The 17,037-nt window shown below is 41.9% G+C and overlaps 2 protein-coding genes across 3 annotated transcripts; one reads left to right on the plus strand and one right to left on the minus strand.

Moving 5' to 3' along the window:
• Window positions 1-3,113: 3,113 nt before the first annotated feature.
• Window positions 3,114-8,160, minus strand: ATP5ME (ATP synthase membrane subunit e). 2 transcript variants are annotated; one of them, XM_083720044.1, is made up of 4 exons: window positions 8,014-8,160; window positions 5,884-5,938; window positions 4,424-4,522; window positions 3,114-3,250 (listed from the first exon to the last, which is right to left on the minus strand). In XM_083720044.1, the coding sequence occupies exons 1-4, from the start codon at window positions 8,047-8,049 to the stop codon at window positions 3,225-3,227; spliced, it is 216 nt and encodes a 71-aa protein (XP_083576170.1). In that variant the 5' UTR covers window positions 8,050-8,160; the 3' UTR covers window positions 3,114-3,224. The 2 variants fall into 2 exon arrangements, with proteins under 2 accessions (XP_083576170.1, XP_083576169.1); XM_083720043.1 differs by having other exon boundaries at window positions 3,203-4,152; window positions 4,373-4,522; window positions 8,014-8,155.
• A 4,323-nt stretch (window positions 8,161-12,483) lies between these two features.
• Window positions 12,484-16,846, plus strand: MYL5 (myosin light chain 5). Its single transcript, XM_083720036.1, has 6 exons — window positions 12,484-12,591; window positions 13,347-13,422; window positions 13,958-14,062; window positions 14,621-14,699; window positions 15,793-15,841; window positions 16,668-16,846. Exons 3-6 carry the CDS (start codon window positions 13,993-13,995, stop codon window positions 16,764-16,766), a joined length of 297 nt encoding a protein of 98 aa, XP_083576162.1. The 5' UTR covers window positions 12,484-12,591; window positions 13,347-13,422; window positions 13,958-13,992; the 3' UTR covers window positions 16,767-16,846.
• The last annotated feature ends 191 nt before the right edge of the window (window positions 16,847-17,037 follow it).

Genomic DNA, 17,037 nt, shown 5'->3' on the forward strand with positions numbered 1-17,037 from the left:
TCAACAACAAAGATGGACTTACTGGAGAGTATTGTTGTTCCTGGAAACCCTGAGAATTCTGGATGAAATCAATATTTTTAAGCTGCTTCTAGAATGCTTTTAACGGTCGAGAAATGACAAGAAATTACGACCTTCACTTGCGCTACTCTCAGCTGAGCATCAGCTTTTGCAAAAGGAAGAAATCTGAAGGTTTTGTTAACAAAACAAAAAAAGAGACCACAATGTTGATGCTTGATTTATATCTACGTTAGGACATACTATACCTGTAACTTGTTTGCTGAGTAAAATCGAGTTAACAGCTAAACAGTAATAATTTAATTGACTTGAATATTTATATAGACCCCAAATGTTTTTGTTTTGGACTAATTGCAGTTTCCAAATGCTCTTCAAAGGCAGTACTGTATATAATCTGAAGGTAACCAGTGGCGCTGTGGGTTAAACCACAGAGCCTAAGACTTGCTGATCAGAAGGTCGGTGGTTCGAATCCCTGCGACGGGGTGAGCTCCCGTTGCTCGGTCCCTGCTCCTGCCAACCTAGCAGTTCAAAAGCACCTCAAAGTGCAAGTAGATAAATAGGTACCGCTCCAGCGGGAAGGTAAACGGTGTTTCCGTGCGCTGCTCTGGTTTGCCAGAAGCGGCTTAGTCATGCTCGCCACATGACCCGGAAGCTGTACGCCGGCTCCCTCAGCCAATAAAGCGAGATGAGCGCCGCAACCCCAGAGTCGGTCACGAATGGACCTAATGATCAGGGGTCCCTTTACCTTTACCTTTAACCAGTTTATACAGTGGTACCTTGGGTTACATACGCTTCAGGTTACAGACTCCGCTAACCCAGAAATAGTGCTTCAGGTTAAGAACTTTGCTTCAGGATGAGAACAGAAATCGTGCTCCGGCGGCGCAGCAGCAGCAGAAGGCCCATTAGCTAAAGTGGTGCTTCAGGTTAAGAACAGTTTCAGGTTAAGTACAGACCTCCGGAACAAATTAAGTACGTAACCCGAGGTACCACTGTAGATCAATATTTCCTGCTCTTTTGGTCCAGAGAGGGTCACAGACACTTCCAATGCAAAGATGGATCCACAATCAACTCTATAGATTGTGATCATGTCCCTTCAGAGAAGTGGACCACCACAAACCTATGTAGATGAACCACCCACCGAAAGGACTAATCTGCATTCTATTTCAGTTTACTGGACCTCACCCACTTCATAGCACACCCAGACACTGGTTTATCCAATCTGTCTCACCTGAAATGGATGAATAGGAGTTGGGTGTCATTAGCATATCGATGACACTTCGCTACAAACTCCCAGATGACCTCAGTTAGCAGTTTTATACAGCTCCGAGTGGCCCTCTAGGCATTGTAGCATTCCAACTCCCTTCATTGTCAAAAGTCAGGAATGTGGGTTTGGGAAGTGTTTGGAGTTTGGCAACACCTGGATAGCTAGAAGGTTCTCAGCCCTGAAAAAACTATGGGGGACGAGATGGAATCCTGTAGCACAGATCCCATGGAATTTAGCAATAGTCCCCCCACCACCACCACCACAACTGGCTTGATAATGAGCTACACCAAGACTAGCCATGCAGGTGGCAATGCCTACTGGAAGAGCTACCATGCATACCAGTCTTCTCCAGTCAGCTGATCAGCAGATCTATTTTCCCGCTTGCCCACTTCCAACTGGGCGTGCATATTGCTTCCTCCCTATTCTTTGGGGTTTACTTCACTGACATGCTCTAGGATGAACACAGAAACATGCCTGGCTCTGAATACAAGATACCCATTTATACCCCAGCTAAAGACCAAAATGCAGGCAGTGTGACAGAAGGATCACAAGTTGCAGAGTAATCCTCGCACAATGGATATGTTTTTATAAACTGCTTTCAGGGTTGTTTTTCCTTTTTTTTAACAATCAAACAATGTAAAGGTTTTATGAAATAAAAGTAAAGAAATATATGAGTGTGTATCTACCCATACAGAGCCAGAAGCCAATGTCCAGAACAAGCTCAGGCCATTATTAAAATGTGTTGGGGAGGGGGGATTATTAGGCTGTTCCTATTTTTTTAAGGCATTTTGTAGTTTGATACTGGGATTTTATATTCAGATGTTGTGATTTTATACTGTGAACTGCCCTGAGACCTGCAGGTATAGGGGAGTTTACAAATTTAATAAGTAAATAATAATGAACAAATGAACCCTATATTCTTGATTAACCTGGAGGTAGTCTGTATGAACTGTGTATTGATTTGTAATGATTTGTTGGGTCTCTGGACCGTAATAAAGATTGTTGCTGTTGTTGTTGAATAATAATAGATTGTCTGGCTTTTGTGCACTTCATCCTACAATGGATTCCAACTACTAGAATCAGTTTTTGATTGCCATCAAATGCCACTGTGCAAACTCTTATGAGGTAGCATCTCTTTACAGCAGGCACCCCCAAACTCGGCCCTGCAGTTGTTTTGGGTCTACAATTCCCATCATCCCTGACCACTGGTCCTGTTAGCTAGGGAAGATGGGAGTTGTAGTCCCAAAACATCTGCAGGGCCGAGTTTGGGGGTGCCTGCTTTACAGGAAGCATAACAAAACACTTTGAATAAATGAAGTCTGCTTTTTATTTAACGTATCAGTGTGAGAAATTACTGGATGTCACTTACATGTTTCCACAGGTATTAGAAGTGGCCACACAAAATGTAGTATGAAATACTTGTAAATACAGACTTAAGTTTCCAAGGCTGACACTGATGAAATTATTGGTGTTTTAACATACATTCCTATGCCACCCAGTCAGTTCATCTTTTGAAGTTGTGTAGTGAAATCTATTTATTACACAAGCAAACAGGCCAACTGTATTGCCTAGAAGTGCAACAACTACACCCCCTACAAGCAGCTTACTTGTAACTTACTGTCCTATTATCTGGAAAAGTCTACATCCCAGCAGCAGCGCAAGGAAACCAAGTGTTCTTTCACACAGACAGCTGAGAATTAGATACTGCTTCGATTTTCACAAATATTGCCGCATGAAAAGTAATATATGCAAACCTCCTGCTTGCTAGATAAATATGAAGGAGATGATTTTATGCCATTTGTACTTTGCACATTAGTGAATCTGACAACAGCTCTTCCAGCAACTGTTTATTGATGTAAATAAGTTTGTGCTTGACACTTGAGGTCAACTACTTCAAAATTTCATACATTGGATATTAAAAGGTGAAGATGAAGATCAAGCAGGTTTATTTCAGTATTGAATCGTCGCTAGCTGAAAAGCAAAGAATAAAACGATTAAGATAATTGGTTCAGCATTCAAATAACACTAGAGTATACAGACTAAATATGCTGCAGCAAGCTATGTCAGTTATACTGTTGGCAGCTGATTTCTGCAATCTTCATTAAATACCGTAAGATAGTCAAGAATGCAGCCATTTAATTCTCCCCATAATATGAGATACATTGTAATACAGGATGAGAAAAGGGGTTCACAGGTGGTTACATATATCTGAAGCATGCATCAAGCATTTTACAACAAATTCCCATTTTTAAACCACACATAGTAGTTAACAAGAGCTTGTTAAACATCCTGTTTGTTACATCTACTTCCAAGTATTTTTCTAACCGCACTAGAAGAGAACTGCCCCAAACACCATGCAATTTAGTCAGTTATTGTTTAATGATACAAAAGTCTATCTTAAGATAGGAAGTGAATTTCCTATACTCATAACTGGTATTACTATTTCTTCTCAGTTATTTCCAACAGGTCTCCTAGCAAGAAAAGAATTGTGCAGAGATCCATACACAAGGAAGCTGGTAATATTCAGAAAGATGTTCCAAATTGTTCTTGGCTTTGAGTCTCTTATAGGTTTACAGGGGGCGGGTGAGGGAATAAATTTCTTTTTAAGGCAGATCATCAAAAGAATGTACAAAAACAATTTTTTCTTGTAGAACAAGCTTCTCTTTGAAATAAGCCATGGACAGTACAGAATATCAACTGTGGAATTCTGCTCACAGAAATCCAATCAATCAAGCCGTTTCTGTTCTTATGCTCTCCAAAGGTTAACTCTTCAATTAAGTCCTTTTTAGTGACTAGAATTTTAAGTGTCACCTATGATCATTTCCATCACATGACCTGATAGACTTGAGTTACAGATAGGTAGCCGTGTTGGTCTGCCATAGTCAAAACAAAAAAAATTCCTTCCAGTAGCACCTTAAAGACCAACTAAGTCAGTTCTTGGTATGAGCTTTCGTGTGCATGCACACTTCTTCAGATACACAAGAACTGACTTAGTTGGTCTTTAAGGTGCTACTGGAAGGAATTTTTTTTGTTTTGATAGACTTGAGACATTGTACTCTAAGATATATATAATACACACACACACACACACACACACACACTTGTTTTTAAACATAAAAGATGGACTATATTTAGGAAAAATACCTTCTGCCAGTGCTTTTGCAATTCGTTCCATTTCCTCACGCTTCTTCTTCTCCTCTGCTTCTATTCTCCTTTCCTCCTCAGCAATAGGCTTCAAATAGTCTATCAACAACAAAAAACAAAAAAGAATTTTCATGATGACTGTATATTTACAAATGCATTATAATCTTTCTGACCAACGGAAGACTTGCTCAGTAAATACTGAGTGTTCATCATATACTACATATTGCTTCAACTCATTAGATACATGCAACACTTCAAAGTTTAAGTGAAATACATCAGAAATGCCTCAGGAGAACCATAGCGCTTTAGAGGGACTCAAATTTAAAAACATAGCCCTTTCTGCATTTCTGAACACTGGCAGAAGCAGTGGATTCCCAAGCTGGCCAGAAAGGAGAAAGGTGGCCAGTAGTGGTGTCAGCTGGCCTGGGGATCTGGATCCCAGAGCTGGCGGGCTGAAGAGCCAGTGGGGCATGGGGGCTGCTGAAGCCTGTTCTGGATGTACATCTGCAGCTCGTCTAGGCCACCAATGCATTGCTTCTCTCCACACTGTAATTTACAGTGCCACTGGTGAGTGGCAAAGCAAACTGCGGGGTGATGACACTCTTACATTTTTTTATATGTACAGATATGTATCAACAGTGAACTTACTACTTGGAATTTTTTACAGAAGATAGATTCTACAATATAATTTTCCCACTTTATGGAAATTATTTTTGGTTTTATTGTTACAAAGCTTTGGAAAGCTAAACACAGACACACTAAGTCAAAATAGATAGAAAAATAAAAAATTGTCCAGAAGCACCTTAGAGACCAACTAAGTTTGTCTTAGCTACTGGACAATTTTTTATTTTTATATATATATTGACTGCGTCAGACCAACATGGCTACCTACCTGAATATAGATACACTACTTAAACTCATCAGGAATATTTTCTACAATAGCTTTTAAAACACTTTATAGAAAGTGTTTCAGTGAACATGTGCATGTTATTCACATCTTAAAAAACCCCAACACAAATAAACTCAAAGGCCTGGGGATTCCTGACTGATTCGTGTGACCCGGCACTCTTTTTGCAACTGAGGATCTATTCTAGAACATCTTGCAATGGATTTATAAGAAAGAGGAACACTTGAATACAAGAAGCAACAGAGGAGAAAAGCAGAAGCACTTGCATAAAGTAAATCCATGGAGAATCACAAGTTTCTTGAATGTAGTATCAGTGCCTATCTTCATATTTACAATGTAGTCTTCAAGCGCAAATGCAAGAAACTGAATATGGTTAACTGATCAATTAGAAGCTTATATAAGCACAAGGGACCCGATGTCCTTCAGATCTTGTTGGATTCTCAACTTCCACCAGCCCCATCATAGACACCAGCCAGGGATACTGAGAGTTGTAGAACAACATCTGGAGGACCACAGCCTCCCCAACCCTGGATTAGATAACAAATTTCCTTACCATATCTTTTCTTTCCGTAGACTATCCCAATGAGTAGTGCTGAATACCTGCCGAACTGTAAAATAAATTGTATAAGGATGAAACAGAAAGAACATGTCTTAAATACGCAAACACATAAACACTTTACCTTGCAGTTCTGAGATTTTAAGGACTGCAGAATTTAGAGGAGGAGGAGGAGGAGGAGGAGGAGGAGGAGGAGGAGGAGAAGAAGAAGAAGAAGAAGAAGAAGAAGAGGAGGAGGAGGAGGAGGAGTAGTTTGGATTTGAGGAGGAGGAGGAGGAGTTTGGATTTGAGGAGGAGGAGGAGGAGGAGTTTGGATTTGATATCCCGCTTTATCACTACCCTAAGGAGTCTCAAAGCGGGTAACTTTCTCCTTTCCCTTCCTCCCCCACAACAAACACTCTGTGAGGTGAGTAGGGCTGAGAGACTTCAGAGAAGTGTGACTAGCCCAAGGTCACCCAGCAGCTGCATGTGGAAGAGCAGGGAAGTGAACCCGGTTCCCCAGATTATGAGTCTACCGCTCCTAACCACTACACCACACTGGCCTCAGGTTTGGGAAACCTTTGGCTCTCCGTATTTTCAACTCCCGTCACCTCAGCAGCATCTGGTGGTCCAAAGGTTCCCTATTCCTGATTTAGGACAAGCCTTTTACACTATAGCTAAAATAGAAGGCCAAGCACCTTCAGCTAAAAGTCAAATAGGAGGACATTCCATTCTGGAAATGGTTTCACAAAACAAGGATGGTATTCGGCTAAGTTTTACTCAAAGTACTGATTTTTGCTCAATTATGAATATTGAGTGAAGAGCCAAATGCTTGTCCTTTACCTTTACCCATTTTAACATTCTGCCCATGTTTGTTTAAACAAATTTTATGTACCACTTGATTACAACCGAACCTCTAAGCTGCTTACAAGAATAACAAAATTATCAACAGAAAACATTGAAAAGCAAGTTATTAAAAACAATTAAAATCAGCAGTAAACTAAAGACTTGCCCAAATAAAAAGAAAAAAATACGTAGGCACCAAAGATAATAGAAGGCCTGATCTCTAAAGACAGGGAGTCCCAATGCACAACTGATGCCACACTAAAACTACAAGCAAAAACAGTTGGCTTTCCAATTAGCTTTCTCTCCTTTCAGCTATTACAGTTCATATGCCTACTGAGCATCTGAAAATGCCTTTTAGTTTATTTGTGTAAGACACACAACATTCACACACACTTTGCATTTTGAGTTGTTAGCCACCTTGCAGGCATTTACTCCAAAAAATCCAGGCTGAAGGTGTTTTCGTAAATAAACACGTTAACAGATTAGAGGGTGAATGGCAAACCTGCTGGAAGGCTTTTAGGAGGACGGAAAACAATCAATTGGAAAACGGTTATTGAATACAGTGGACATGATCCGTGCAAGAAGCATGTTTGCAACCCACAGTGTTCGCAACCTGCAGCGCTGCGTCTGTGCATGTGTGGGTCACAATTTGGGGCTTATGCGCATGCACAAAGCGCAATTTAGCACTTCTGCACATGTGCCGAAACCCAGAAGTAACCCATTCCCATACTTCCGGGTTCGGCATGGTTCGCAACCCAAAGCGTCTATAACCCAAGGTATGACTGTATATGGGAAATAACTGTGTACACCTGAAAACGCTGGCAGCATTAAGGTAAATTCAACAGTGTAAATAAGTTTTGATGGATGTAATAATGGAATACTGAAAGGCATAGTTTTTTTTGTAAAACATGAAGGATTTATGAACCATGGAAAGAGAAGAAGGGAAGCCACTGATCTCTTGAGGATGTAAAAATGAGTACTTTAAATTGGTGGTGGTGATGATGGGTCCTTGGCCTGACCCAGCATGGCTCTCCCTATCCTCGCAGGCCCTTCAAGAGGGGCTGGGAACCAGAGCCGACCCCGTCTCCCCGCCGCCTGAGGCTTCCAGCCACCGGCATTCGGAAGCCCAGCTGCCTCGTACGCGCAGGCGCAGAAGGCCAGGCGCTTCCCAGCCGCTCTCCTTGACCTCCTCCTCCGAGGTCACCTTCCGGCAGAGGAGGGGAAGCGCCTGACTCGGGTTCCCGCCGCGCGCGGATGGCTGGCCGCGCCGAGAGAGCAACGTCGGACTCGGGGCTCCGTTACCTTGATCAGCGGGGAAACCTCCACCGGCGGGATCATTTTGCCTTCTCCTCGTCCGACCGCTAAGGAGGAAGTGACGTCAAGGCGCCCAGGAACCGAAGGCCTAAAAGGAAAAGCGTCTCAGGTGACGTGACGCCAGTGCGTCGCGCCTGCGCGGAGTTGAGGGAAAGACGATAGAGATAGGAAAAATGTAGAGTCTTCTTTAAATCCTTAACGACGCTTCCGTTGAGGGGGCTTTCCCGGTCTAAACGTCCGGCGAGCCACGAATAAGAGACGCGGGCAAAGAATCGTGGTTAATTTCGATTTTACACGCAGAATAGAAAATAGTTAAGGCTGAAATCTTAATTGTAAGGTTCGTTGAGCTTAGTAGCGCTTATTCTAAGTACGGTTTTCACGTCTAGTGGGGTTGGCTTTTTGAGGCATTATATCCTTCTATTTTTTTCTTATGTCTGCAAGAAGGCGATGTGAGGGACGCAAGAAAGAACCAGTGCGCATGCGCAGAATCTGCACGTTCTCCCAAGCGGATGAATTTGCTTGACAAAAAAGAAGAACCGGCCCGACCCTCCGCATCTTAGTTTTGATGCTTCTAGTGCTCTGAAGGAAAGTGCTCTTGTTCTTGCGAGGTTGAAAAACTCATAGTGATGTTGATTTTTTTAGTATTATTAAATACTTTTACGTGATGGATTTATTTTAATTTTAATTTTTTTTGCTCTGCCCAACAACTCTGTTATTGTGGGGAACATCCAGTCCTTCTGCCCAAGGTTCTTGCTAGGCTGCCATGCCTGCTTTCAGATAAATGATGATGATGAATTTATTTGAATTTGTATACCACCTGCATCTGTAGGTCTCAGGGCAGTTCACAACATTAAAAGACAAGATTAAAAACACAAAATGCATAATAAAAGTCACACACAAAATACACAAACCAAGAAACCCTCACCCATCCCCTAAACACATTTAAAAGGGTATAAAGGCTGCATTATGAATTATGGTGTTGGAGGAGAGAGTCCCATGGACTGCAAGAAGATCAAACCTCTCCATTCTGAAGGAAATCAGCCCTGAGTGCTCAATGGAAGGACAGATCCTGAAGCTGAGGCTCCAATACTTTGGCCACCTCATGAGAAGAGAAAACTCCCTGGAAAAGACCCTGATGTTGGGAAAGATGGAGGGCACAAGGAGAAGGGGACGACAGAGGACGAGATGGTTGGACAGTGTTCTCGAAGCTACCAGCATGAGTTTGACCAAACTGCAGGTGGCAGTGGAAGACAGGAGTGCCTGGCGTGCTCTGGTCCAGGGGGTCACAAAGAGTCAGACACGACTAAATGACTAAACAACAACAACAACAAAGGCTGCATGCACACACACTGTTAGTTTAAAGTCCATCCACCCCGCTCCCCAAAAAAAAAGATTCCTGGAAACAAGTTTGTTCAGGGTGATGGGAATTGTAGCTCTCCGAGGGGTAAACTGTAACACAAGATCTTGTGTGTGGATGGAAATGTGCTGTTAATGTATGGTGTGTCTGCACCCTATGGCAGTTTAAAGGAGATGGCACACAGAAGCCATCTGACACCTCCCCTTGCCTTCTTTAGCAGCTGATTCCCATCAGTGCATCCAACCAAAAAAACGAGTGCCGTTTGCTCAGCCGGCTTGTGCCAGAGTATTGGACCAAAAAACAGGACATTCTGGGATCCAATCAGAAGGCTTCTGTAATTCCCGGGATGTCCAGCTTAAATCGTGGCAGCTGAATTTATATACTATTGGAACCTGCAGTACAATAAAATAGGTACTATAAGTAGTTGGAGGGACGCAGGTGGCACTGTGGGTTAAACCACAGAGCCTAGGACTTGTTGATTAGAAGGTTGGCAGTTTGAATCTCCGCGACAGGGTGAGCTCCCGTTGCTCGGTCCCTGCTCCTGCCAACCTAGCAGTTCGAAAACACGAAGTGCAAGTAGATAAATAGGTACTGCTCCAGCGGGAAGGTAAACGGCGTTTCCATGTGATGCTCTGGTTCTCCAGAAGCGGCTTAGTCATGCTGGCCACATGACCCGGAAGCTGTACGCCGGCTCCCTTAGCCAATAAAGCGAGATGAGCGCCGCAACCCCAGAGTCCGTCACGACTGGACCTAAAGGTCAGGGGTCCCTTTACCTTTATAAGTAGTTGGTGGAGTGGGAATGGCACCTTCCAAACTTTTAGGAGGTATACAGATTGTATGTGGGGGTAATTCATGTAACAGTCTGTGCAAGAAGCTTATTCTGACAACTCATTTAAGAAGAATATATTGTCTTAATAATCTACCCCTACTGCCTGAAAGCTGTTTCAATAACTATATAATGCAGACTTTAAAAGCTGTTTGAACATTGTTTCCCAAATTGGATCCCGAAGAGCAGGGAAGTAGCAGATGCTAAAGATACACACAGAGAGAGCCAACCAAAAGCCCAGAGAGAATATCATAACACAGTATAATTAGTGAATATTATTAGCATGAGCAGCTGCAAGCAAAAGATATGAATAGCAAGAAGCAACTGTGCAAGAATGTTAAAAGGGTAGAGTTAATGGATATTTCCAACATGGCTCATCATTTTAATTATCAAATATATGGTGCAGCCAAGTTCCTTTTGGTGTTAATGGATCATGGAAACTAACATTACCAGATTAATTCCTGCAATGAGGATATTGCTGTCATTGACATTCAAACTGATACACTATTGTAATGCCCTCAGTAAAATCTAATGTAAATGCCATGCAATATTGGGTTCAGTGTTTGTAGCTTATGTAAATTATAAATAAATAAATAAATAAATAACAAGAAAAAGAGAGAGAAAATTATACAGATATTGATTGCCTGCATGCTGTTTTTTTTAAACAATCCTACTGTGTTCACACACACAAACCTATTTAAATATAATATCCCTAGAAGCTTTTGTGAATCAGGATCGTGTTTTATGAATCCTAATGCTTTTTGCTTTACTTTGTCCTAAGTAATGGGTATGATCCACCCAATTACACTTCTCAGTCCCACTTATTTCTATGGGAAAGCCACAGCTACCGTTCTGAATTTTTGATCCCCGTTTACTTTTGTGCATTGGCAAAGCCAGAGGGTTTGTCATGAAATCTTCCAGAATCCCTTCCCATTCCTATTCCGGTCATGCTTTTAAAATAAAAATGCGTATCAGAGGCAGCCCAAGAGTGAGCAAGTCCTCCTCTCCCTTGCTAGAGAGGAAAATGTTGTTAAATTTTGCAAAATTTAACAACATTTTGGATCTTCTTGGGTTTTTTTTACAGTATAGCAGTAATGGTTGAGTAATGGAATTATTGCCAGGGAACACAATGAAACTGCCCCCCCCCTTCTCCCGCTTGCAGTCCCACTCTAGTCACTGATCTGTTCCTCAAGATCCTGCAATCCGGTGTTATTCAAGTGGGACTCTGTGCAAATGGGACTCCACAACTGGATATTATCCTAAAATATATATGTTTTAATTTATGTTGGATGGTGCATTTAATATTTGAGGGGGTTGGAATTGCACTACCTAATTAAAATTAAAAAAACTTGTGTTTTGTCTGCACTATTAACGCTTCTCGCAAGCCGTATAATAGATAACTGAATCCAAATGTGGCACACACATAACAACAATCTCAGAGTTTTTCACTGTATGTACTCTTAGTTCTCTTTCATTTAAAGCAAATGACTTACTAGGCAAGTTCATGTCTAAGGAACAGTTGCCCGGCCACTGGGGAACAGAAGGTATCTTGCAGTTCTTGCCATGTATGGAATAGCTCTTGCGAGCTCAGGCTTCTTAAAACGTTTGAGATCTCCTTTGGGAGATCTGAGCTGTAAAGACAAGATCCTCCCCTTCATATAAGAGGCAATTTCTAAAGAAAAATTTGCCAGAGAAAGGCGGGCAGAGTAGAGATGGTGAGTTTGGCCTGCGCGGCGATATAATCTGTTTTGTTAAAAACCTACAGCAGCAACAACATATTCGGATTTAGGCAGTTTTAAGAGTACCTAAATTAAAGTGTGCCTTCTGTGACTCACTGCACATTTTGATGGCTGTTAATTGGAAAAAGTCCAAATATGTATGGGATAGCTCAGTCCATAAAGGGCCTTCTTGGTAGTGGCGCCCTCCCATCATATCTTAGATAAACAAGATATATGAAGGCAGCTCTGTTCAGGGAAGTTTTTAATGGTTGAGGTTTTATTGTGTTTTTAACATTTTGTTGGGGACCATCCAGAGTGGCTGGGACAACTCAAGTCAGATGGAGGGCATATTATCATTATTATTATTATTGTTGTGATTTTGAGTCCCATGTAGGCCAAAAGGACCCTGCATTGCAGGTGGTAGGCCTAGATGACCTTTGAGGTCCCTTCCAACACTACAATTCTATGATAATGGTTCATGGGTTGCCATTGCTGCTGCTGAATTGTCATGCGGGGTCTATGCTGCACCGGCTGAGTTCATTTTCTGCTCTTTTCAGGCCAGCAGAAAAACCAAGAAGAAGGAAGGGGGAGCCAAACGTGCTCAGAGAGCTTCCTCTAATGTTTTCTCCAACTTTGAACAGACACAGATTCAAGAATTTAAGGAAGTAAGAAAATTCCCTGTCTATGGCCGGGAGGCTCTAAATTACAAATAGGCTCGCTGTTCTGTATTTTTCTCTTAATATTTATCAGGGATCTGCAGCTACCTGAATCTTGAGATGTATGGAAATATGAAATGGAAAGGGGAGTGCACCCAGTCAGATGGGTGGGGTACAATTATTATTATTATCATAATCATCATTATCATTATCATTATCATCATGCAGACCACACCTGTAGGAAGAAAGCAGGTATTCCCTTTGATGTCACAAACTTGGGATGCAGTTTGCAAGACAGACCTTTGTAAATATTTGTTTTGATGGTTTTTTCATGTTAGAAAGGGAGGTTATCTAAGGAATGAAGCATGTTTATTCTACAGATGAACTGGTTGCAAACTCAATCCCTCTCCTTACAGAACATTTGGGATCTGTAGTTCTTCTTGCAGGGTGAGGGAGATTCTCTTAACAACACCAAACTAAAACCCTATGGAGCCTTTGTGGGAAGCCATCACACTTAAACCGGTACAAGTAAAAAAAATGAATAAATAAAGTCTGCAATCCTGAACTCTTAGTAGTTTGAGGTTGTCCCAGTTCTGAGGACTTAAGTGGAGAAAAAGTTCATTTGGAGACTAATATCCTGCATGCTGAAAACACTGGGCTTAAACACAAAATGTTAAATCAGTAATTTATTCTAATCACAACAACGTTTTATATCCCAATTCTATCTATCTCTCTCTCTCTAAATAAATAAATACTTTTTATAGGCTTTTACGCTAATTGATCAGAACAGAGATGGCTTCATTGATAAAGAAGACTTGAAAGATACCTATGCTTCTTTAGGCAAGTGTTGTGAAATGGTCACATCCTCTTTTAATCTCCATTTTGTAGTAACAATTGTGTTTTCCCCCCCATATAATATCATTTAAATCTGTTCCTTAGTAAGCATATGTAAAATCATTTCTAAATGCATCCTGTTAACTCAAAGGCAGGACTGGGGTTTGAAATTCAGAATCAAATTTTGCTATTGCTCTTAATTTGAGCTCTTTGAGTTTTATACTGTATAGACTTTTTTTTTAAGCCTGGGAGATTAAATGGGAAACTGTTGAATGTTAAAAAATATTTTTTTTGCTGGCACTTGAACAAATGGTGGCAGTGTCTCTATACCAGGCTTCCTCAAACTTTGGTCTACAACTCCCACGATCCCTAGCTAGCAGGACCAGTGGTCAGGGATGATGGGAATTGTAGTCTCAAAACATCTGGAGGGCCAAGTTTGAGGAAGCCAGCTCTATACCATCAAGCATATACAGTAGAAGTAATTCTGGTACATGCATGCTCTGTTGATGCAATGGATCCTTTATTTTCCATTTGATTTTAGGTAAAACAAATGTCAAAGACGAAGAGTTAGAATCTATGCTTAAAGAAGCCACTGGACCGATTAATTTTACCATGTTTTTGAACCTGTTTGGGGAAAAGTTAAGTGGTAAGTTTAACACTCTCTTATTAAAACTACATCCTCCCAGAAATTTGCACGTGATGCTAATCATGACATTTCAGATGAGCTATTTTCCCTATTGCAGTAAAAGCAGTATTTAGCACTGGACAGAAGTTAAAATTAAAATGAAAGGCTGAAAGCTTTAAAGTAGCCAATCTGATTGCATTTGAGGTTTTTGTCTTCTTCCTGGGGTTTTTGGTTACGTTATCCAGAAAGTTACACAAGACAACTCCCCATAAATCCAAAACAAGCTTAAAGCACTCTTACCTTGGGCTGCTTTGACTCTTCGTTCCCTCTTTTTATAGGGTATCTGCACAATAACATCATCAAATCATTGTCATCCTGTATTTTCCCTGTGGTTCTTTCATCTTTTCTGCAGTCCCCCCCCCCCCCATTTGAAAGGAAGAGTAGGAAAATCCCCACAGACAAGAGATTCCTGTTAATACTTTTCTTTCTGGAGTATCCAGTTTTAAATGGGGTTCTCTATTGCTCAGAAGCAATAGCATGACCAGCCTAGTTTCAGCTGTACCCCATTATTTTCTGCAGGTACGGACACTGAAGAGACCATATTGAACGCATTTAAAATGTTTGACCCAGAGGGTAAAGGAAACCTTAACAAGGATTAGTAAGTATTAGCTACCTAAGCAGAACCCCTGTTGGCCGGTGGACAGCTCATATTGTCTGCTAAGGACCAAGTTGCGGGGACAGCGGCAGACCCTTGGCTTTAAAAATGAATCATAGAATCATAGAATTGGAAGAGACCACAAGGGCCATTGAGTCCAACCCCCTGCCAAGCAGGGGGTTCTGCCAATGGCTCTGCTCCAATTACCTGTAGAGTGCACAAGCATGCAAAAGGAGTTATGGGTAGGAGGTGACAAAACCTTTCCCCCGCAGACCCCTTTCCCCTACCACAGGCCGTTCCCCAAAGGCATTTCGGCCCCACATCCAAGCTTTGAGTTGGAAATGAGCCCAGCTAGGAGTTAAAATGTTGCGGGGAAGGGCTGTGGGAATATGTGGCAGATGGGGTGAGGGTTCAGAATGCCTTGACCATTTTGCAATTTGGAACGGCACCCCGTTTTTACTTTACACACTCGGGAGCAGAGCCACAGTGAAATGCTTAGATCCATTGCTGTTGCATGTAGTTTGGCCCTACCTTTCTACTCCTTAAGCCTGCCAATATTACACCACATACATTGGCCTGGCTTCCATGTTATGGTTAAGGCAAAATTAATTCGTGACCATACAAATAGGCTGTCTCCCAGAGAGGAGCTTGTGTACTGTCTAAATCAGCGTTGTCCAACCGTGGTCGATCCCGGGTTCCCTTCCAATCACTGGTTTAAGGAAGTATTGTGTTAAAAGTCTCTGCCCCCGCCGTCCTCGCTCTGTCTGACTGTTATGTGCAATGGGCAGTCGTTAGTGGCAAGAAACTTGCTTGTTTTGCTGCGCCTGCTTCTTACTGTGTTTTAAGACCTCGCCTTCCTAAAGAAAGCTCAACAACTTTGGCCTCCCCCCCCCCAATGACAATGGGTAGATCACTGCCAGTTGTTTTAGCCAGTTGGTCTAAATCCATGATAGTTAAGGTCTTTCCTCCTTAATCACAACTTGTAACCATAGGGAAAGCTTCGGCTGCAGTTTCTGGTTAAAGAAGTGAGATCTTAACAATGACTCATGCCAGCCTTTTCATAAACAAGGTAATTTTCTCTGTGTCTCTTCTACAGTATTAAACGCTTAATGATGTCCCAAGGTGACAAGTTCAATGCTGAAGAGGTTTGTATGTTCTATTTACCCAAAATCATTTATACTTGGCTTGTTATTTGTTGTTTAATCGATTAGTCGTGTCCGACTCTTCATGACCCCATGGACCAGAGCACGCCAGGCACTCCTGTCTTCTACTGCCTCCCGCAGTTTGGTCAAACTCATGCTGGTAGCTTCGAGAACACTGTCCAACCATCTCATTCTCTGTTGTCCCCTTCTCCTTGTGCCCTCCATCTTTCCCAACATCAGGGTCTTTTCCAGGGAGTCTTCTCATGAGTTGGCCAAATTATTGGAGCCTCAGCTTCACAATCTGTCCTTCCAGTGAGCACTCAGGGCTGATTTCCTTAAGAATGGATAGGTTTGATCTTCTTGCATTCCATGGGACTCTCAAGAGTCTCCTCCGGCACCAGAATTCAAAAGCATCAATTCTTTGGCGAGCAGCCTTCTTTATGGTGCAGCTCTCACTTCCATACATCACTACTGGGAAAACCATGGCTTTAACTATACAGAACTTTAACTATACGGGCCTTAAAGCCATGGTTTCCCCAGTAGTGATGTATGGAAGTGAGAGCTGGACCATAAAGAAGGCTGATCGCCGAAGAATTGATGCTTTTGAATTCTGGTGCTGGAGGAGACTCTTGAGAGTCCCATGGACTGCAAGAAGATCAAACCTATCCATTCCTAAGGAAATCAGCCCTGAGTGCTTTTAGGATGCCTGTTTTCCATAATGCAACCAAACGTTTCAAGGTGTGACCAGGATCACATTAGGTAGACTGGTGAGAGGTGTCTCTGTTGCCCCCAGTTCTAACTATATATATTTCTCCCTGTTGATGTGCAGATCGATCAGATGTTCCAGAGTTCTCCTATTGATGCAGCAGGAAACCTGGATTACAAAGCTCTCTGCTATACCATCACTCACGGAGATGAAAAAGAATAGTCTGCCTACTTTTGGAAACTGTGTCAACACCTATGCCCATGCAATAAGAATAAAACAAAATAAATGCATTACTTTCTCTATGCTCTGTGTATTTTACATAGCACTGTGTATTTTATTTGAATATGAACACTACAGGAAAATGTCGAGTTGGAATGTTTCATTCTTCAACAAGTTACTATATAAAATTTTGCCACTTAAAAGAATTATTTTCAGAAAGGTATCAGTCTGGGGAGACTGCAAGTGGCATTTGCTCAAGAGCAAACTAGATGGG

Source organism: Podarcis gaigeae (assembly GCF_964106915.1).
Source record: "Podarcis gaigeae genome assembly, chromosome: 17".
NCBI classification, from domain to species: domain Eukaryota; kingdom Metazoa; phylum Chordata; class Lepidosauria; order Squamata; family Lacertidae; genus Podarcis; species Podarcis gaigeae.

What these genes read in the sequence shown, in the direction of transcription:
- MYL5 (XM_083720036.1), top strand. Translation starts at nt 13,993, where the DNA reads ATGCTTAAAGAAGCCACTGGACCGATTAATTTTACCATGTTTTTGAAC. An exon ending in GGAAACCTTAACAAGGATTA is followed by an intron (nt 14,700 to 15,792) that starts GTAAGTATTAGC and finishes TCTCTTCTACAG; the next exon opens with TATTAAACGCTTAATGATGT. An exon ending in ACAAGTTCAATGCTGAAGAG is followed by an intron (nt 15,842 to 16,667) that starts GTTTGTATGTTC and finishes GTTGATGTGCAG; the next exon opens with ATCGATCAGATGTTCCAGAG.
- ATP5ME (XM_083720043.1), bottom strand. Translation starts at nt 8,049, where the DNA reads ATGATCCCGCCGGTGGAGGTTTCCCCGCTGATCAAG. An exon ending in AGGTTTCCCCGCTGATCAAG is followed by an intron (nt 5,939 to 8,013) that starts GTAACGGAGCCC and finishes TTTATTTTACAG; the next exon opens with TTCGGCAGGTATTCAGCACT. An exon ending in CTACGGAAAGAAAAGATATG is followed by an intron (nt 4,523 to 5,883) that starts GTAAGGAAATTT and finishes TGTTGTTGATAG; the next exon opens with ACTATTTGAAGCCTATTGCT.